At 39.7% G+C, this 22,325-nt stretch overlaps 1 protein-coding gene across 1 annotated transcript in view; it reads right to left on the bottom strand.

Annotated features, from left to right (window-relative positions):
- The window catches only part of LOC107550768 (polypeptide N-acetylgalactosaminyltransferase-like 6), a 39,058-nt gene that overhangs the window by 6,726 nt on the left and 10,007 nt on the right, over positions 1 to 22,325 (bottom strand). Inside the window, exons 3-5 of the mRNA XM_016232145.1 lie at positions 8,605 to 8,722; positions 6,625 to 6,732; positions 1,002 to 1,223 (exon numbers count right to left, since the gene is read on the bottom strand). Of these exons, the coding sequence (XP_016087631.1) occupies positions 1,002 to 1,223; positions 6,625 to 6,732; positions 8,605 to 8,722 (448 nt within the window). The remainder of the gene's footprint in view (positions 1 to 1,001; positions 1,224 to 6,624; positions 6,733 to 8,604; positions 8,723 to 22,325) is intronic.

Raw genomic sequence — 22,325 nt, 5'->3', positions numbered from 1 at the left:
AAGGCATGATGTCTGTAAGGTTCACCATTCAGCAGTGATTAAAAAGGCCCATCAAAATGCACAAGATGGGAATCAGTCCATGCATATTAAATACCCCCCACTATAACAGACATGGCAGAACTGCAGATGGAGAGAAATGGCAGGCCCGTCTCTCCACACGTGTTCCCGAGAACCGCTGTTCTGGCACAGGAAACCCAGATGATAATGAATGACCTGAATAGCCTGTCTTCCCGTATCAGCTTGAGTAATAAATGTATTACGCATCTTCTGTTTATTTATGGATTAGGAAGCAGTGATGCAAACAATGGTTATGATGTGATGTCGCTGTATATTAGACAGCGCAGGTTTAGGTGAGGATCGGCCGCCTGCTTGTCTTTGGTGAAAAATATGTTATATCTCACCAGGCAGTGCTTCTCATAAATCAATGAACATTTCCACAAACTCTATGTCATATGCACACACACATGCCTATACCTGTACTGGCATCTATGCTCTGTCTCACCTAATATGTATTCACGACTGTCCTTTTTAGTGCGTAACTCAAACCAAGCAAGCGGGGAAAAGTTATGCACCCACTAATGGGTGAACAAAGAGAAACGAGGTGTAACAAAAAAGGCAGCAGTGTGTCAAAACTGTACAGATCAGACCAGAATATTTACTGTTCGCTCTATCTATCTATCTATCTATCTATCTATCTATCTATCTATCTATCTATCCGTCCGTCCGTCCGTCCATCCGTCCTTCATATACACCACTATTACTATATACACAAAAATTTGTTTTATTCAAATTGCTCTGTTGTGTAACTGTACTGATTTCTTTAAAATTCACAGCCACTTACATTCATTCCCTTTCAAGTTCCATTTTAGCATCTTTATGTAGCTAATCCAATTCAAATTCCAAATCATGAATAGAATGATTGAAAGCCTGTTATTAAATTCTGCATTTTGCTCAATCCAGGCATGCATGTGCACATTTTAACAGGGTCTTTGATCACCCACCTCTCCCCAGGCAGCTGGCAGTGGCTCCACAGGTGGGTAATATTTGGGCAGGTCCCAGGCCACAGTGTTCATATACCATTTGAAGTCTTTACATTTGAGGTGTTTGCGGAGCTCTTTCTGAGCGGTCAGGTCACCGGTGGAGAGGTGGCGGTACTCGGGCCGGCGCTGATAGATGTACTCTGTGTACTCATCCATCCATGTCTCTGCCACTCGCTTCAGGTTCTATGAGATGAATTGAGGGAAATATGTGATTTTCATTTGAACAGTGCTACATATCTGTGCATTGCAAAAGTATGTGAATCTCTAGCATTAGCTGTTAATTTGAAGGTTAAAATTAGAGTCCATCTGTTCAGAGGTGTTTTCATTCCGTGGAATGACTATCAGGTGCCAGTGCCAGCCCTGTTTTATATAAAGAACAGGGATCTATTAAAGTCTGATCATGTTTGTGGAAGTGAATCATGGCACAAACAAAGGAGATCTCTGAGGACCTCAGAAAAAGAGTTGTTGTTGCTCATCAGGCTGGAAAATGTTACAAAACCATTTCTAAAGAGTTTAAACTCCACAAATTCACAGACAGACAGATGGTCGACCAACAAAGATCACTCCAAAAGCAAGACTTGTAATAGTCCACAAGGCCGCAAAGGACACCAGTGTAACTTCTAAGCAACTGATGGCCTTTCTCACATTGGCTAATGTTAATGTTCATGAGTCCACCACTGAACACGGAACAACCATGGTGTGCATGGCAGAGTTGTAAGAAGAAAGCTACTGCTCTCCAAAACAAAATTTTTTGCCCATCTGCAGTTTGTTAAAAATCATGTGGACAAGCCTAGGGCTGGTCCGAATACCATTTTTTGAGCTTCGAAGCTTCTGTAGTAATCAACACCGAATATTCGAAGCTTCGGAGGGAGGGGGCTGAACATATTCTTCTCTCTAATAAAGGCAGGAATCTCTGTGTGTCTGTCTGTCTGTTTGCATTTTTATTATGTCGAGAACCGTTCATCCAGTCGACTTCACGCGTGGCAGGTGTGTTGCTGCGGACCCAAGGGAGTGCAGTGTCGCATTTTGGTGCAATATGGACACGCAACACGTTCAGAATGAATAAACTTTTAATAACCTACAGAACAGTGCGAGCCGGGTGTACCGACGAAACATGCTACCCAGGGCCGGATTTACGCATAGGCATTCTAGGCACGTGCCTATGCTTGCTCGTCCAGAGGGGGCCCAAACACAACTAAGAGATATATAATATTTTTGTTATACTATGGGATATCTACAACAGTAAAAGAACTAAAACCCCAGAAGACATTGAGCAAATAAATATAACAAACAATAGGGTAAAAATGACAAACCATTTCCATGTCTTCCACCATTTTATATACGGAAATCACACTTTCTTTCTCCCGTTCTCTCTCACAGACGCACGCACAGTACGGACACGCACTCGCGCACACACGCGGAGACACAAACAGAAACTTGTCATCAGTGCTGCCCCGCAAATTTATCAATAAAATAGTTGCGCAGCTGAAAAGCTACATGACATTTCTCAGTAGAAAAGTTCTTGAAGCAGTTCAAATTGAAGATTCGCTATTAGTAGACGCTGCTGCTGAACACTGCTAAGAGACGCACATGCATTTCTCCCTCTCCCTCTCTCTCTTTCGCGCTCTCTCTCTAATAACTGCGTTAGCCTGCATATCAATAGCCCAAGCCTGTGTTATTAGCTCTAAAATGATGGTTTGGAATTTGCAACGGAAGGTTTGGGATGAGGTGCATTAATAATTAGCTAGTTCAACACACACGAGATTTCAGGACAGAAACATGTCAAATGTCTTGAAACAAATCATCTGAACAATTGATGTGTGATTGTGACTCCACAGGCTGTTAAAATTATTAGAGAAATAATGCACTCCCAAAGTGGTCATGTGGCTACGTCGCCACACCTAATAATGGAATGGTCTTTCTCAGTTCTCAAACAAATTAAGAACTACATTCGATTTTTATTGACTGAACGCAAGCGCTTATTGTGATAGAAAACACTGTAACGGTTTCACTGATTAAGAAATATTTTTGTTTGCTTGGGTGGTAATATTAGGCCTATTATATTAATAGGGAAGGGGGCCCCAAAAATTTGTTTTGCCTATGTCACGAAAAGAGGTAAATCCGGCCCTGATGCTACCTATCAGATTGTGCTACCAAAAATATATTTGCATTGTTTTAAGGGTAAGTTTAGGGTAAGGGTAGGTATGGATGGGTAGGTATGGACATTAAAAAAAGCCTCAAACCACATGAATAAGATGCTGGTAGCAGAATCTGATAGGTAGCATTTTTCGCTATCGATTTTTGCTACCTATCTTTTTAATGGGAGGTAGCACAATCTGAGCGGATAGCACAAATCGTCAGAACACCGGAAGCGGTGCACCTCACACGGGCAGGGCTTATATGCTCAGAGAACGGACACTGCACTAGTGATACAAAACACAAAGGTCTGTGAAGAGCAATACTTTTAATATAGACAAATTATTATTAGGCTGGGCTACTGTACGTTTTTTTATGACTGCCGTATTCGCAAGTATTTTCCAAGCAAATTAAGTGCACATTTTTATCATGTGTAAAATTACTGAAAAGCAGCTCGTTTTTTTACTCCAACAATATACTATAGGCGTACTACTTACAGAACTTTTACAGATTTTTCAAACTTGATGTGCTGTTGTGGTAGGCCAGTTTCAAATTGCATATTTGGCACACTGCCTTTGTCTTGTCCTCACTCAATTTAAAGTGCTCCCTGCACACAGCTGAGGTTTTCTGCATTTTTGTCTTCTCTTCCAGATAAACTGAATAATGATGTTCATGACGTTCACTCATGGGCGATTCATATTCAAGCGCGAATGAGAACCGTTTCACGGGGGATGCCAGGTGTTCAAAAAAAAAAGAAAGAATATTCGAATCTAAAAATTGAAAATCGAATGCCAACCCACTGAACGAATATTTGAATAATCTAATATTCTGGTCCAGCCCTAGACAAGCCAGAGTGCTACTGGAGAAGGGTTTTGTGGACAGATGAGACCAAAATATAACTTTTTGTTTTAAATGAGAAGTGTTATGTTTGGAGAAAATAACACACTGCATTCCAGCAAAGAAACCCATTAATGAAACATGGCAGTAGTAGTATCATGGTTTGGGCCTGTTTTGCTGTATCTTGGTCAGGATGGCTTGCTGTCATTGATGGAACAATGAAATCTGAATTATACCAGCAAATTCTAAAGGAAAATGTCAGTTCATCTGTATGTGAACTGAGTCTCAAGAGAAAATGGGTCATACAAGACAACAACCCTAAGCCTACAATTCGTTTTACCAAAGAATGGTTAAAGAAGAACAAAGTTAATGTTTTGGAATGGCCAAGGCAAAGTACAGACCTGAATCCAATTTAAATGTTGTGGAAGGACCTGAAGCAAGCAATTCAAAGAAGGAAATCCACCAATATCACAGAGTTGAAGCGGATTTGTACTGAGGAATGGGATAAGACTCCTAGAAAATGTTGTACAGGACTGATCAGCAGTTACAATAAACATTTAGCTGCAGTTATTTCTGCAAAATAGGGCCACAACAGATACCAAAATCAAAGATTCACATACTTCTGCCACTCACAGATATGTAACAATGGATAATTTTTCTCTATAAATAAATTACAAAGAAAATATTTTTGTATCATTTGTTTGTTTGGGTTCTCTTTGTCTACTTTCAGGACTTGTGAGAAAATCTGATGATGTTTTGGGTCACATTTATGCAGAAATATAGAAAACTGTAAAGAGTATATACAGTGGTGTGAAAGTTTTTGTTCCTGTTTTTGTTTTTTTGCACATTTGTCACACTTCAGATGATTCAGATCATCAAACACATTTTAATATTACACAAAGATAACCAAAGTAAATACAAAATGCAGTTTTGAAATGATTAATTCAATTATTAAGGGAAAGGGAAAAAAGCTGTCCAAACCTGACTGGCACTACGTGAAAAACTAATTGCCCCCTAAATCTAATAACTGGTTGTGCTACCCTTTGCAGCAACAACTGCAATCAATAACTGGCAATGAGTCTTTCACATCGCTGTGGAGGAATTTTGGCCCACTCTTCTTTGCAGAATTGTTTTAATTCAGCCACATTGGAGTTTTTTTTTAGCATGAATGGACGGTTTAAGGTCATGCCACAGCATCTCAGTCGGATTAAAGTCCGGATTTTGATTGGCCACTCCAAAACCTTAATTTTGTTTTTCTTGAGACATTCAGAGGTGGACTTGCTGGTGTGTTTGGGATCATTGTCCTGCTGCATAACCCACGTGCGCTTGAGCTTGAGGTCACAAACTGACGGCCGGACATTCTCCTTCAGGATTTTCTGATAGAGTGCAGAATTCATGGTTCCATCAATTATGGCAAGTCGTCCAGGTTCTGAAGCTACAAAGCAGCCCCAGACCATCACACTACCACCACCATGTTTGACTGTTGGTATGATGTTCTTTTTATGAAATGCTGTGTTGGTTTTATGCCAGATATAACGGGACACACACCTTCCAAAAAGTTCAACTTTTGTCACATCAGTCTACAGAATATTTGGTCAAAAGTCTTGGCGATAATCAAGATATTTTTGGCAAATGTGAGACAAGCCTTTGTGTTCTTTTTGGCCAGCAATGGCTTTTGCCTTGAAACTCTCCCATGGATGCTGTTTTTGCCCAGTCTCTTTATTATTGTTGAATCAGGAACACTGACCTTAATTGAGGCAAGTGCAGTTCTTTAGATGTTGTTCTGGGTTCTTTTATGACCTCTTGGATGAGTCGTCGTGGCTCTCTTGGAGTAATTTTGGTAGGCCGGCCACTCCTAGGAAGGTTCGCCACTGTTCCAAGTTTTCTCCATTTGGGGATAATGGCTCTGTCCGTGGTTCGCTGGAGTCCCAAAGCCTTAGAAATGGCTTCATAACCCTTTCCAGACTGATACATGTCAACTATTTTGTTTCTCATCTGTTCTTGAATTTCTTTAGATCACGGCATGATGTGTTGCTATTTAAGCATGCTTCACTTTGTCAGACAGGTTCTATTTAAGTTATTTCTTGATTCAACAGGTCTGGCAGTAATCAGACCTGGGTGTGGATAGTGAAATTTAACTCAGCTTTCTAAAATAATGTGGTTAATCACAGTTCTTTAATGATTTATCAGGAGGGGGCAATTAATTTTTCACGTAGGGCCAGGTAGGTTTGGACAGCTTTTTTTCCCTTAATAAAGGAAATCATCATTTAAAAACTTAATTTTGTACTTACTTAAATTATCTCTGTGTAATATAAAAATTAGTTTGATGATCTGAATCTTTTAAGTGTGACAAATATGCAAATAATAAAAAATAAAAAAATCAGGAAGGGGGCAAAAACCTTTTCACGGCACTGTATATATGTACACTGTCAAGAGCTGAGTGCTACCCGTACTCTCCGTACTATTTGTCTCTTATCATGTGTGCAGAATATGAATAAGATCTTCTCAGGAACATTGTGAATCTAGAGCACTATAAACTAGCAGAATTGGGCCACTGTAGAGAAACACTCTATCCTTTCTCATTTGGAAGGATAGTGGAAGTTCTACTCACTCTTGCCAGGCTGGTCCCTGAAGGCACCTTGTAGGGGACGTACTTCCTGTAGATGTGGCCCACCCTCGAACAAGGTACATCATACATGCCGCCTCCGCACATCCACACCTGAAAAACCACATACGCACACACATTCTGAAACATTTATACTACATCACAGTACATGCAGAGTTGTCTCCATCCTTCATTCTCTCAGACAGTTGAAAAAGCTCAAAAAGCCTCATGCATCACATCCTTGTGAGCTCCTGCACAGGCAGTCTGAGAAGGTCTCAGTGGGAATATGTGGACAGACTAGCTAGAAATATTGCTACGCTTCCACATCATACCAGCAACAAGCAACGTCCTCGCTGTGGGCTCCAATTACGGATCGACTGGCATCCGCTGAAGGAAAGAACTACAGTTTTCCAACTGCCTCATACTTGTGTCTCTACTTTTCCTCTTTAAACCACAAGAAAAGAGAGATAAAGAAAGCGGGGCGCTCAATATGCTTCCCTTCCCATCTCGCTCTTTCTGTTCTACTAAGGCCAAGGCTTTGATGTGCCTGTCTGTATCGAGTATTGGCTCAGGCATGGTGGAGTGTGGACTTGCCAGGGCCACTGACACACAGAGGGAGGTGAGAAGGCAGGGGGGAGGGGGGCTTCTACTTGGACGAGTTGAGTCTGATGGTTTCTCTCTTCCTCGGTCACCCGCTGGGCTCGAGAGAGCTGTCTGCAGATATCAAACCGCACAGACCTATCTCTCCTGCCAGGCGGAAGGTTAGCGGTCAAGCTAACTTCACGGACCCCATCGTTATAGGGAGAGAATAGTTCGAAACATCAGTGCTACAAAGCGAGCAAGAAAAAGCCCCTGCCGATCCATCATTTGAGGATAAACGAGGAAGCCATGTAACAAATTAAGTTTTAGGAATAATTTTAAAAAAAAATTCACAGCCTCTTTTATGATAAAGCGTGAAGGGAGGCAGCGATGGCAGGACTTTAGATATTAAGATGACTTGAATTGCATTTAGAAAGCTGCCTACATCAAACAGATGGATGAAACTTGGACGGAGCGTGGCAGGCAACCAATCAATGGGATGACGCCAGGCCCAATCAGCCGCGGCTTTTATTTCAGTTTGTAGTTGCATGTCGGATCCGAATGGAGACCGAAGTATACCGTAGTTTTAAAATTAGTATTTTACGACCATATTTCAAGGTCAAATGTGAACGGTACAACTTTATGACACATAGAAACAGGCAAATACTGTGCATAAAAGTAGATAACAATAAAAAAACATGTCAAACAGCCGGTTTAGCCTCTAAACTATTTTTGCAGTTGCCATAGTTACTAGAGAGGCGTAGAGGATGGTGTTCCAATAACAAAGTTCAGTGCCAACACAAGTGAGAGTCTAATGAAAAAGAGTGGGGTGGCAGGTATGTCAGAACTGATAAATAGAACACTTCCTCACATCCATCTGCGCCAGTTTTGGCCCCGCTAATCAAAACCGAATCACTTCAGAGCCACGGCCAATCACTAGATCACACAATCTAATTAGTTTCAGCAGTCTAGTCAGTCTAAACACAAAAACACACACGCACAGACTCACAGCTCCGCTATCTTCACCGCCTTATTTTGGCCGACTAGTGCGCTTTTGGCTTTGAGGCTTCGCTTAGTAACACATTGAAGAAAATAACCTTTGCCGTCCAATCTCATTCGGGCTTTAATGTTGAAAAGAATGAGAAAAGATTGTCTAGACAGACAGACAGAGCGCTTCACATTAAGTGTGAGAAAAGGAATCTGGTATAGTTATCAATGGATTTTATTTGCAATGGATCAGGAGCTATTGGTGTGTCTTGAAATCCATTTTAATGGGTCTTCTTGTGCTCTGTTTGATTATTTTGGTCTAAAAGGCCAACAACAGGAAGAAGCCTTTGTAAGGTCTGTGAGAATTGATGTATTATTTGCGAATTGCATAGCGCAATCGACCCAGATGCTTTAACTCACCTTGAAGGATATTTCGAACTGCTCACCACCCCAGATCTCAAGGCCTGTGTCATATCCTCCCAGTTCCCAGAACCACTGTCGGTTTACAGCAAACAAGCCTCCGGCCATCACAGGAGACCTGCGGGAAGCAGAAAGACCAACATGCTCAGCCATTTCTTAGAATTCATACTGCATTTTTTAGACAAAGTCTTAATAGAACCTGAAGGACAGTCTGCAGGAAAGACCACAAATTAAGGTCAAATAACCCCTGGAGAAACTCAGGATGGAACAGTCACTTAATATAAATGTATTTAATAAAATTCTTATGATGAATCACTTGTGTTATATTATTTCTCACTTGCAAATGGCTTTGGGTTATATTGAATAAATCAATAATCTATATTGATGAGTAGGTGGATACTCTAGGGCTTGCATGACTACTATTATCAGCAAACTGGTACAGGAAAGTAGTTGACTAGTCAGCGGGTCAATGTTTATCATATGTACATGACTCACAATACGTTGTGCAACTTCAAACACAAAACCAACAGTGCACAGACAGAGAGTCTGTGCCAGAATAACGCTGCTTACATGGTCATAAATAGTGTAAAAACTCTCATATTCCACTTGGTTATATTTTATGTCAGCCTCATCTTGGCAACATCTGTTTACTTGTCATTGATTTCCAATTAAAACCATAATTCAGTTGAATTTGAACTGAATTTGAATTGAGGTAGCAAACAGGTTGTGGAATTGCCATTTGAATGTAAAGGAGTAGAATTAAAATAAATAGAATTCAAAGCAACTCATATAACTATTTTTAATCAGCAAAACTTGTCAAACCTTGAAAAATGTTGTTTAATCCTTGAAGTTTGAAGGTTTATAGACCTTACAGAGATGACCGATAGATAGCTTTGCCACCACAGAAATAAATTACATTTTAAAATATATTAAAAAAGACAACATTTATATTAATATATATATATATATATACAGTATATATATATATAGATAGATAGATAGACTGTACTAATGTTACAATATGTCAGTTGTCAGACGGTTTGTGTGTATTGTGACAGGATCCAGTGGGTATCCCTCCTGCACATCACTGTACAGAAGCAGAGAATATTACACATGGAACCATCATAGCATATATCAATAAGCTCATTTTACTTTCATGCATCTCCCCAGGCTTCTGTGTTTTGAAAGCTGAATCATAATCTACATCTGCAAACAGTCCCTGATGGTAGAATCAGACATAAACTGGAAGCTGAATTCTGCTCACAGACACGATCAGGCTCACTGTCCAGTCAAAATCACTTATGTGAAAAGTGAGATTTAGTGGTCAATTCAAGGCAGATCAAAGTGAGAGAGGATTGCAGTTAAGCAGATGTCAACCAAACATGCAGATGAGTTGCTGTTATCCTCATTGTGCTATTTTCATTAATGCTTACTGTGCTTCCAAAACTTGCATTTCAGTCATTATATCACATGTACTTACAGGGCTTAAGCCTGCCAATGGGGTTTGAGAGGGGATACTGATGGATTTAATGGATCTCTCCAGTTGTTCAGTGGCGTTTGAATCCCGAGACTTGGCTAAAGCAGACATGAAGCGGTACAAAGTGTCTGTTGGTGTAAGTAGTGCAATCTTTTAATAGAGCATGTGGGATGAAATATGGTAATGCAAGGGCTGGAATGACAGCATGTTTTGGGATTATGGTTATGCATATACTGCACTTGCACACTGCACAGACAACAGAGAGCCCTGGGTTGAGAGAGGATTTGTGGTGGATTTATTTATTCAGTATTTTGAGCATGGGGGGTAAAGCTGAGATGATCTATGGGCAGACATTTCATCCGTCATTGGTGGTAGTGGTGCGGGTGACAGGCCTCATTTATTCATCATGGGTGGCCTTTACAAAGTCAGTGAAATTGACAACTGTGTTTACTAAGAGGCGTGACTCCAATTGTCCTCTTTGAATTGTTTGTATAAACTAAAAAAGCATAGACAAGCCTAATTTAGATGATGTAGGAATAACGGGTATCATTTGAATCAATGTGCCCCAAGAAATCTAAAAAGACTAGTCTCACGGATTTAGGCAAAACTATTACCAAAAATAGACCTACATAGACTACTGTTGAAAAGTTTGGGAGTTTTTGAAGTCTCTTATGCAAGGCTTTATTTACTTGATTAAAAATACAGAAATAAAATTTGATTACAATTTTAGTGAACTCTTTTCTATATTAATATTTTAAAATATTATTTATTTTCATTACGTCAAAGCCGAATTTTCAGCAGCCATTACTCCAGTTTTCGGTGTCATGTGATCATTTAGAAATAAATCTAATATTGCTGATGAAGAAACATTCATTATTATGTTGAAAGCTTAATATTTTTGTGGAAACCATGATACATTCAGGATTATATAATGACTATACAGTAATAAAATTATTACAATTTTAGTGATCTCTTTTCTATATTAATATATTTAAAAATATGATTTATTTTCATTATGTCAAAGCTGAAATTTCAGCAGCCATTACTCCAGTTTACAGTGCCACATGATCCTTCAGAAATAAATCTAATATTGCAGCTGAAGAAACATTAATTATTATGTTGAAAGCTTAATATTTTTTGTGGAAACCATGATACATTCAGGATTATATAATGATTATAAAGTTCAAAACAACAGCATTTATTTGAAATAGAAATATTTTTGTATCAAATACAATGCCTTCACTGTTGTGTTGATCAATTTAATGCATCCTTGATGAATAAAAGTATTAATTTCTTTAATTACTAACCCAAAACTTTTGAGTTGCTGTGCCAAAATTACTCCCTTAATCCATCAAAGAAATGATTTTACTGGGTCATGTTTCAATATACCAAACCATTGCCAAAAACAGTCAGATTGGCATCTTCACTATTCACTTCATGAAACCATCTCTATGGAACAATTTCAAATATTAAAAAAAGCTATATTTTTTTCCAACTCTGATCATCTGAGTAAAATTCTTTGAAGAATATATTGAATCTGTAGGAGGAGTTAAAAAAATAAATAAAAGGAAGGATTTGATATGAAGTCTTAATATCATCTTTCATCAGAGACTAAACAATAAAACAACAGATGGATTGACCTACAAATACATACTGATATATCAGGCAGATTTTTTCTCCAATTAAAATGAAATAATAATGTGACCACCAAGTGCAGAGTATCTGGTGGAAACCTCATGGTCAGCATTTAACAAGGATGAAAAGTGCAAAGTGCTGGGTTCTGTGTGATCTAAACTAAGCAGAGCCAAAATATTATGGATGGCTAAAAGCAGAAAGCGGAGAGGAGAATGAACGAGAATGAGCAAGAGAGCAAAGACAAAGAGGCAAGCCATAAACAATAATTGGAGGAATGGGTTTGTGTACAGACGGCCAAAGTAGATGAGCAGCACGGCGCCAAAATCAATTTTCTCTCACGTAATACTCTCTGGCCTGCTTCCGATTTAATAAGGTCCTGAAATATAACAGTCTACTCAATTAAGGCAGCTAATGGAGGAACAAGCACTCCACTGGAGAAATGACCATGTTGCTTTTTTTCCCTTCCACCGCCAGTAACAGCAGCTCCAGCAGATTTTGTGGCGTTGTGGAACATGCCATACTGGAATGGACGTTTGTGTCTTGGCTCTTGCAGATGATGGTCTGTGTGGGTGCTTAGCCAGCTCATTGGCTATGGGGTGCGTCGATTGGTTTATTTGATCAGATGGACACCCAGCTAGGAGACTCAGGTGGAAAGAAATAGAATCACTTAGACATCAGGAGAGGCAAGAATCAGCGATGGGGATGATTGGAGCGACCGATCAACAGGCTCCGGGGGGCTTTGACGACTTGACAAGTTTCTTTGACGGCTCTAGCCACAGCTAGGGCTCTTGATTGTATTTGCTCGCTCTCGTCTCCCAGTGCGTTCATGCATGCACAATGACACGGTCCATTTAGGATGTGTCTGTTTTTCAACGTTCGGTCTCTTATTCAGACACAGAGAGGAGGGAGCTGATTACTTCAGGGGCCGCTTGCGTGGTGAGGCTGCCATGCGAGGTAAACATAAGGATGTAGGAACAGCTGTGGTGGCCGTATTGATTGGCTATTTAGGCCTCGGTCTGAGGGGAGAGTGACGGAAAGGCAGGTGAAGGAAGCAGAGAAACCTCTCATCAGGAGTGTTCTGGACCACTGGAGCATACCACCAGGTCAAATACCTTACTACAGAAGAAGAGAGAGGAAGATAAAAGAGCGAGAGAGAGAGAGAGAGAGAGAGAGAAATAGGGGATGCCCTCCTGGATGTAGACCCCCTAGCTAAGTATAAATCTAACAAGATGAAACCTTCCTGTGTGGTGACGTGAAGTGAAAACGAACATGGAGGGGATCTGTGTGATTTTGCCTGGAGCGAGGAGGGAATTTAATACGGAAAGTCAGAATGTTCTCACTCTGCTACACAGGCACAATGTGTTAACAGACTGTAAGGCAGCAGTGTTTTAAGACTATTAGCAGTGTGGAAGAAAGATGGAAATGACAAGTTTAATCAGAAAAACAAAAAAACGAATCAAACTTTACCAAAAATGACACTTCAGAATCACAATCAGAAAGATAAAAACAACAGCTTCTTTTTTTTCTGAAAATTCATGACTGAAAGTAATAATGTATTGTAGAATTTAAAAAGAGTAAAAAGATGTGTCAAGAAATTAAGAAAAATCGGCTGGTTCGGACCAAAACAATGATACCTTTTAATGCTTAATACTTTATCGTGTTAAGTTAGCGTAATACAATATTCTATTCAAAAATACTCATAAAATCATACAAATCTAGAAGAAAAATCTAGAATCTGGCAGCCAGATATGGAAGAAAAACCCAACAAACAAATGCAAACGAGAAATGGAAAACCCAGAGTGGAGTTGGAGCGTGATTATAGAACGCTTTGAGTGAAGACGGGGAATTGCTGTCGCCCATTCTCTAAACATTAGGTGCGAAACAAGCACACACACAAACACACGCACTCTTCTTTCCGTCTGTATGTAGGACACTCTCTGGGGCAGCTTTTCTCTCGGGGTCTTGAGGGACTCAGTGGGGTCTCGACCTCTCAGCCCTGTTTCACACTCATTAGCATTCATCACCTTCTCGCACACTGGCCACTCTAATACTGCTCTCATTTCTATTACCATTCAGTACAGCGACCTAAATATACAAGCACACACACACACACAGAGAGAATGACTCCCTGAGGACATGCATGCCCCGTGTTGACAAGCCCTCTTGGTGGTCTGCTGATTCCACTGGGGCTAATAAAAAGCAACACTAAGGGGTAATTGGTGCAGGTGATTCTGTAAACTCTGTCACAATTGCCATTTTTAGAGCAAGTGTCTTGTGACAATATGGCTCTTTTTAGACTATTCATTTGTGTTATTCCTCAATCAAATACCATAATCTCTGGAAACAGACCTCAGGGGAGAGAGAGGTATTTACATATAGAGTCACAATGATGTTTGCTCCCTTGATTCATGGTCATTATTCTGAGAGAACTAGAGAGAGGAAGAGACATAGTTTGTGAATTGTATTCTAGCTAAATGTGCTATCAGTCTGTGTAGCTCCACGTGTCTGTCCTCTGTGGATGGGCTCTAAGTTAAAGGGTCTGTTTGCTTTGTGCTCATTCTAATATAAATAATCATTTGTTTAGGCTGGTTGGAGACAGCCCTTCAGAGAAAGCCCCTAAGAGCAGCTGGCATTGATCCCTGTCTCTCCTGACATACATTCAGAGTATGGGCGTGCAAAACAACGTATTTTTGGAAAAACTTTACTATAAGCTTTAGTTTGTTAACATTAGTGCATTCGGTATCATGGACTAACAATGAACAACAATGTTTACAGCATTTAATAATCTAGATTAATCAATCAATTATATTACTAATTTCTACATACACTAATGTACATTGTTTATAAATATTTATTCACAACGCATTAATGCTCATTCACACTTTAAATGTTAAAGTGTATTAGCACATATAGAAGTTAATATTAATACATTTACATTTGCATTTAATCATTTAGCAGACGCTTTTATCCAAAGCGACTTTAAATATATTTATTATTTACATATATGTGACGAGTGGGGGCGGGGCCCGAGAGCCGTGGGAACGGAGCGAGGCCGGTGGAGTAATTGATAATGAGCGACACCTGCACCACTCACCGGTCTCGAGTCTCACAGAGGAGCTCCGGAAGGATAAAAGGAGGAGCTACGACAGTGAAAGACGAGAGAGGACCAGGCCTGGATTTTATTTATTTATTTTACCAGGCCTGGATTTTATATACTGTATAATTATATATATAACAGTTTATTCAACTGAACGGTTAGTTTTAATTAAGGTCGTTTTTGGCCCTGATGAGGGTTACATAAGATAACACATCCGAAATAAATAATGTTTATTTTCATAGCAAACTCAACTGAAGACATTTATCACTCAACTGAATGTGAAATATTATATTAGCTACATTTATAATACAAATTATATTTTATAAAAATACACTAGCTTTCAAAAGTTTTGTGCTTTTTTAAGAAATTATTTTATTTAGCAAGGATATATTAAATTGTTTAAAAATAACATTAAAGACTTAAAAGACTTAAAAAATGCTGCTTTTTTAAACTTTCTAATCATCAAAAAATCCTGAAAAAAAAAAAAATTATCACAGTTCCCAGAACAATATTAAACGGCACAACTGTTTTCAACATCGATCATAATAAGAAATGTTTCTTTAGCAGGAAATCAGCATATTATAATGATTTCTGCAGGATCATGTGACACTGAAGGCTTCAGCTTTGCCATCACAGGAATAAATTACATGTTAAAATATATTCACACAGAAAACAGCTAAAATGTTTTACATTTTGCTTTGTTTTAATTGTATTTTTGATCAAATAAATGCAGCCTTGGTAAGCCTTTCATACAAATTAATCTTCTTTAATACTCACTCAAGATGCATTTTTAAAATTCAGGTTGATTTTAACTCCACATAGCATCTTAAAAAAGGCAAAGCTCAAGAAACTAAAGCAAACTTCCTAAAATATTTGTTTGTTTCATGACATATCATGAAAATCTGACTTTTCCAGGTTTTAAGTGCTATAATCAGGTCTCCGGTGTATCTACCAACCAAGTAAACGTGAAAAAGATTAACCCAGTAACTTTGTTTTAGTAAGCCTTTGTCTGCAAGCGTCTGAAAAAACGAGCGTATCTGATTTTGCTCCCCTAGTGGTGTTGCAAAGGGATCTCATTATAATATTACCGCCCCTTAATCTGTAGGTTTCCACCCACGGCCCCGTCATTTTGCAAGCGACAACAGTGTACCAGCTCTAATGCCATGGCGAAAGTTTGAGCAAAACATGCTAACTGTTCTGTCTTTGGCTGCACAGACGAGCACAGAACATTATTTAGAGTCCCAGCCTCAGAGGAGACAAGAGAGCAGTGGATTTATTGATTTATTTACTGTATATTGCTGCTGCTGCCTGCCACACAGATCTAATATAAACATGCAATTTATTTCCCAGCTGTTTACCTTCACAGACATAACCGACTGTTTTTTGTAACTCATGTGTGTTTTTAACGTGAACTTGTGTGTGAATGAGAACTTAGTTTAGTACTCACATGCTGTGACAGCTGCTTTCTGCACTCAGAAAACCGTATATCAGAAGTTTAAACTACTACTGTTTAAAACACATGATTTCAGAGTGATAAACATTATAATCATAACCAAAACAGATGTTTTTTAGCAGGTACGAGCAGTAATGGCACAGCTCTATACAGACAGAGCGCATTTAGGCCACGCCCACACCGGGGGGGATCCAACGTTCTCCATTGACTTTCTATTGCGGGAAGCTGCCTCCTTGTCATTTCTTATAACAAAAAAAGAGCAATGCCTAAAAACTGCTATGTGACAAAACCGTAAACAAGCTAAAAACCCCAGAACTACGTTAAAACTATGTTTTTATAAGCTGTCGACCCCCCAAAAAACAAAACGAGCGTTTAGGACACAAATAGTTGTAGATGTCGGGGTATGTCACGTTGGGCCAGTTTAGTTGGATCATTTCTCAAACAAAAGGAAGGTTAGGAAAAGGGGCACTGACATAGACCAATAAAAATTAGTTTCTTTACGTATATATCTCCTCCTCTCAGATTCACATAGGGTGGTGAAATAATCATTTGACATGGTTAAAAATAATAAACGCTCTTGTCGCCGATTACGTTTCCCACCAGTGGGTGCAGTTCTCAGAGTAATATGACATGTTGCGCTATACTTTTGTGTCCTAAACGCTCGTTTTTTGGGTCGACAGCTTATAAAAACGTAGTTCTGTTTTTTTTAGCTTGTTTACTGTACACCATGTCACATAGCAGCTTTTAGGCATTGCTCTGTTTTTTGTCATAAGTCAGAAATGACAAGGAGGCAGCTTCCTGCAATAGAAAGTCAATGGAGAGCGTTGGATTGTCCCCCCCTCCATTTGCTTCCACTCAAATAGGCATTTTCAAAATTATATAATAAATGATCTGTGGGGTATTTTGAGCTGAAACTTCACAGACACATTCTGGGGACACCAGAGACTTATATTATATATTGTAAAAGGGGGCATAATATGTCTCCTTTAAATGTGTATGGCTGTAGCACTAAAGTAATTTACAGGGGATTCATTTGGGACACAGCCAGCTGTCAGCACGCTAATTAAAACACTACCACTGAAAATATCTAATGGTAAAAAAACAAAAAACAAACAAAAAAAACACTTAAAACATATGAGAAAATCTAGCCAACCTTCATGACCCATTCCTAATTCAAAGCATTTGTTTTCCTTGTTTTCCCTTCCTTTTTAATCATGGAAAAAGTGCCAGCCACACAGATGCCAATCACAATTTGCATTCAAGGCCTGAGCAACATAAATCCAATTAAGTTTTCTCCAAATACAACATTTATGAAGCTTAAATGTCTTTGTGGAGCAAGGAGGACACAGGCTGAAGAGCTCATCGGCTTTTCTTTTCTCTTTCTCTCCCATCATCCCCGCTGTCCCTGTGATTTCCATAAATATAAATCCACTATTTACTCCCGTCCCTGGCAAATTCAGCAGGAAGATTTCCATTCTCAGTAGAAAAGACCTCCATTTGGAAATGTCCAATCTTGCTTGAATGGTGGGTGGGAGGGGAGCGAGTTCCGGCATAATCATCTCTTTCTGAGTCCTATTGTGCAACTGCATATTAAATGGTTAAAGTCACGCGAAACTGTGGGGGACTTAGAAGAGATTTGTAGTGGGAAATCATTTCCAATGTACTTCCTTGAAGTCAAGGTCAGAGTATGCATAAAGTGAGAGAGACACAGAAAGAGACAGAGACGGTAAGGCGGAGAAAGGATTGAGTCTATTGTCATCTATCATACTTTCCAGGAATCCCATTACACCTGGAGAGAAAACGTCATACATTTGCACATTTTTGTGAGTTCAAGGTGTCGTACACGCCAAGCAAGGGCATATGTGTGAAAGGCAAGGCTGTGAATCACTATTAAAGCATATGTACACCATGAATCCATTATTAACTTCCTCCTCAGAGAAAGGCGGAAGATTGGGGACAATGCGACCCCATTATAGAAAGCCATCTCTAATGAATAAAGGGCCAATAAGGTCTGTAATATATGGAAATAGGATCCTGCTGTTATCCTCTCCTGCCATTGACTGTGACTTCTCATCCTGGCCAGAAGGGGGCGATGTGAGGACAACGATTCAACTTCAGCTCCGAGTTCCCTTTAGGTTGGGATAGATTCACAGACTGGGGTTATAATGTAATTTAACCCAACAGCTAACGCATGTCGCAAGGTAGCGAGGTGAATCATTCGCCGTGCTTCCATTAACGCCAATACGTTGGGTTTACTTCTCTTTCTTCTTCTCTCAATCAATCAGAGAGAAGTCAGGGAAGAAAGCTCTGACTTCTCAGCGGATCAGTCATTGCACAAATGAGCTGTGATCCAGGTAGAGGGCCCGCTTTCATCTTGTAACAGGCGGTAAGATCTATATTAAGGCTGCGTACGCTTCACACATGCGAATGCGCCAGTCTAGGTTGCTCAGCCAGCAGTCGAGGCAAGAGGTAATAAAGTATTAAAATAAAAGGATGGGGGATTTCGAAAGCCAGAAGGATTCTGTTCCACGGTCGAGGGCGGCTCGCAGGAGAGGCTCATTACGTACCTGTCACGTCGCAAAGTTTTACGCATCTCTCTTTCAGCGCAGATGTCTCACGGAGAACAAAAAGGGTGCGTGGAGACTGAACGGATACATTTTGTCTTCCCCTCCTATGCTTCTTTTTCATCCTCATAAAAATGCCTCAGCCTGCTCCTTCAGAAGTAAAGTTAGCAAATTGGCAGAGGAGACGTCACCCCTCTAGCAACACGGCTCTGACGGAAGAGTCTTAGCCCACGCGAGAGGCTTGAGTGCACGAGGAGAGACACGTCAGCTTAACTTTGGCTTGTTAACTGCTTTAGGCAGATGTTATGTACTGTAGGGGGACTTTTCGCAGAGAATTGAAGGGGAAGATAAACAGCATACGGGGGACTTAGGACTGCCTGGTACACCAGACAGAGTTAAAAAGATCTGTTTGTGACTACACGCGTGGAATGGAAGGCAACAAATCTCTGTTGTGGTTTGCACTACGCATCAAACAGGCCTGGGTATGTTAGGCCCTTCCTGTGAGAGAGACAAAGAGAGTGAGAATGGGAGCACAGATATGCAGGTCAGAGTAAAATGTGAGTCGGTGGGAGTTTAGTTTTTTTGGTGGTATGGTGTGAAATAAAAACACTGGAAGTACATGAATTTCTCTTTCAGAACTGAACTCTAGCACACTGTCTTTGCATCCTGCTGTTCAACTATCCCTCTTAATTCCCCTCAGAGACTGGCATGTAATGAGTAATGTCTCCTAGTACTCAGACTGTATTACAGAAGATATGAAGAATATTACTTTCTGCATTGCTTTTTTTTGTATGCATTTGCCCAGCTTTGATTTTTCATAAGCTTTTTCGCCAAATGACAAATCACAAAATGAATAAAACTTCAGTCACTAGAGAAATCAAATCCCTAGTTCTTACACTCAGATTTGTTGTTCATTACTTTTACTTCAGATCAAATACCTAAAACCCCTTAGATAATGTTTGAAGTGTTGAGACAAGGATTTTGATTAATATAATTTTCTCTATCCTAAAAAAAATCAGTATCAGGATTTTCAAGTAAATTAAAAAATGTACCTAATTACTTTTATTTTAATAAATTATTATAATATTATAATTCACTTTATAAAACGGTTCGTTCCAGTCCTGGATTCTGATTGGTCAGCAGTGTTTTATATTCACGATAAAACACAGCTACGACCGCTTCACCCAATGGTTCTGTGTATCACTGTGCAAGACCCTTAGCAACATAGACAATCAATAATATAGTGTCAAAGCTGTTTATGTATTTCAGCAAAACGAACTGTGTGTTATTTATTTAATGAAGTATGAGTGACCCCTGGTGATGTTGTGTTGCATCATTCATTTTTAATTTTGAGACCACGCCCTTCCCCCTTCAAAAGTTTTCTCATGCTGAGAGATAAGCAGATGTATGTATGTGCGAAAATATCATATATGGTGTTAAAAAAATAAATGACAGTAAATTCTTATTCTCTGTTTTTATCTTAGCTCTATAAGATGAGGCATGTTACATTGGAACATTCTCTTGCGGTTTACTGTTGCTGTCAGGAACTATCTTTTAGCAGAAGGACAGCATTTAAAGAACTTACTTCAAAAAAGTAACCTATCAATACATAAATGTTTGGTTTTCATATTTTTTATTGTGGTAACCATTTTATAAAAGCTATAAGGTACTCGAGGCCTTGCTGTTTTGTGAATAAGTCACGGCTGAAGGGGTTGCAGGCACTCCGCTTTGCGTCTTGCCTAACAACGCCCAGTATTTACAGTACACGCTCAATTTACAGCACAAAAATAATACATTTATACATAAAGCTGCATGCATAAAGCATGGCAAGACGAATGGAGGAAAGAAGAATGAATTACAAAAACCGAAAGACAATGACAAGGACTGTCAAACACCAAGAAGGATTGTGTACAAACAACACAGAACTACTGCTGCCAGCAAACCTCAGTATCCACTCTGAAGATCCTGTTTAAAAAAAAACAACAAAAAAAACACAGAGAACATCACAGAGCTACATTGCTAAAACTTTCATCGCAGACGCCAATGCTAAAATCGAAAAACGATGGGAGTCACGATCATAAAACCTGGATGGCTGGAGCACCAAAATGAACTTCACCCTCTGCCCTGTCCAGACAACTCCCCTCGAATATTATCAAACTACTGTAGGCAGTTTTAGAGAGAGGAGTAAGAAGCAGACTCCCTCCTTCAACATCTCTGAAGCAACTGGCAGATGTTCTTATAGACAACATTGAATTGGAGACTAGTCAAAATGTGTATGAATCTATTCTAAGATGGTTGGAAGCTGTATTAAAGGGTTAGTTCACCCAAAAATGGCAATTCTGTCATTAATTACTCACCCTCATGTCGTTTCAACCCCGTAAGACCTTCGTTCATCTTCGGAACACAAATTAAGATATTTTTGATGGAATCTGAGAGCTGTCTGACCCTGCAGTGACAGCAACGCAACTGAAATGTTCCCAAATCCAGAAACGTAGCAAGGAGATCTGTAAAATAATCCATGTGACATCAGTGGTCCATCTGCAATTATACGAAGATACGAGAATACTTTTTGTGCGCAAAAGAAAAAAAAAGACTTTATTCAACAATTAATCTCCTCGGCATCATGTTGTGATTTGATCTGAACGGAAACAGCGTATCCGTGTGACGCAGCTGACACAGAACAGCATACGTTTACGTCCAGCGGATATTCTCCAAAATGGCACCATCAATGAATTGTTGAATAAAGTGTTGTTTTTTTTTTTTTTTTTGCGCACAAAAAGTATTCTCGTAGCTTCATATAATTGCGGATGAACTAACCCTTTAAGAGCAAATTATGGTAAAACGACTTAATTAGGAAATATTGACTATGTCCCAGGTGTTCACATTAATTTGTCTAGAATTTTTCTGCCTGCCTATCTAAATGTTCTAGGCACACGCTAGTCGCATGCAGTCAGTAATGCTGACAGCCCGGCAGAGTGGAACAGATATACAAAGGTGTGTTTGATCCCTGACAGGTGGTCATGGGTTGAGCCAGTGACTGCAGAAAATATGACTTGCCCTCAGGCCTTGGAGGAGGAGTGGGATGCTGGATGAACTACAGTGGGCCGTACTGGGCACAGCATACAGAAGAACCAGCATAAAAATGGGAGGGAGAGGTCTGGAGTCCACAGAAAGTCACAGAGGTCTGAGGATAAAGCCCTGCAGCATCCCAATAATGTTAACATTCTAATCCACATGTGTGCAGCAGCAGTCATGAAAGGCTGGTTGTAAGACTGTGTAAGAGTGTGTTTTTGTTTTGGTGTACATAAGTGAGTGAGAGAGTCTTCACTCAGACTTCTGCAGAGGAGATGCAGTGTGTCTGCACATATAAACAAAAACACACACTCCGCCACACTCAGGAAAGCTGATTTTCTCAAGTCCTCATATCCACCCCAAAAATTAATCCACAGCTTAATGCCTGGTATGGCTAGTCTGGGGGGCAACGGGTTGTGATGT

Source organism: Sinocyclocheilus grahami, unplaced genomic scaffold, assembly GCF_001515645.1.
Source record: "Sinocyclocheilus grahami isolate Dianchi unplaced genomic scaffold, SAMN03320097.WGS_v1.1 scaffold17.1, whole genome shotgun sequence".
NCBI classification, from domain to species: domain Eukaryota; kingdom Metazoa; phylum Chordata; class Actinopteri; order Cypriniformes; family Cyprinidae; genus Sinocyclocheilus; species Sinocyclocheilus grahami.
The sequence above is the reverse complement of the archived record's forward strand: the minus strand, read 5'-3'. Positions and strand labels throughout refer to the sequence as shown.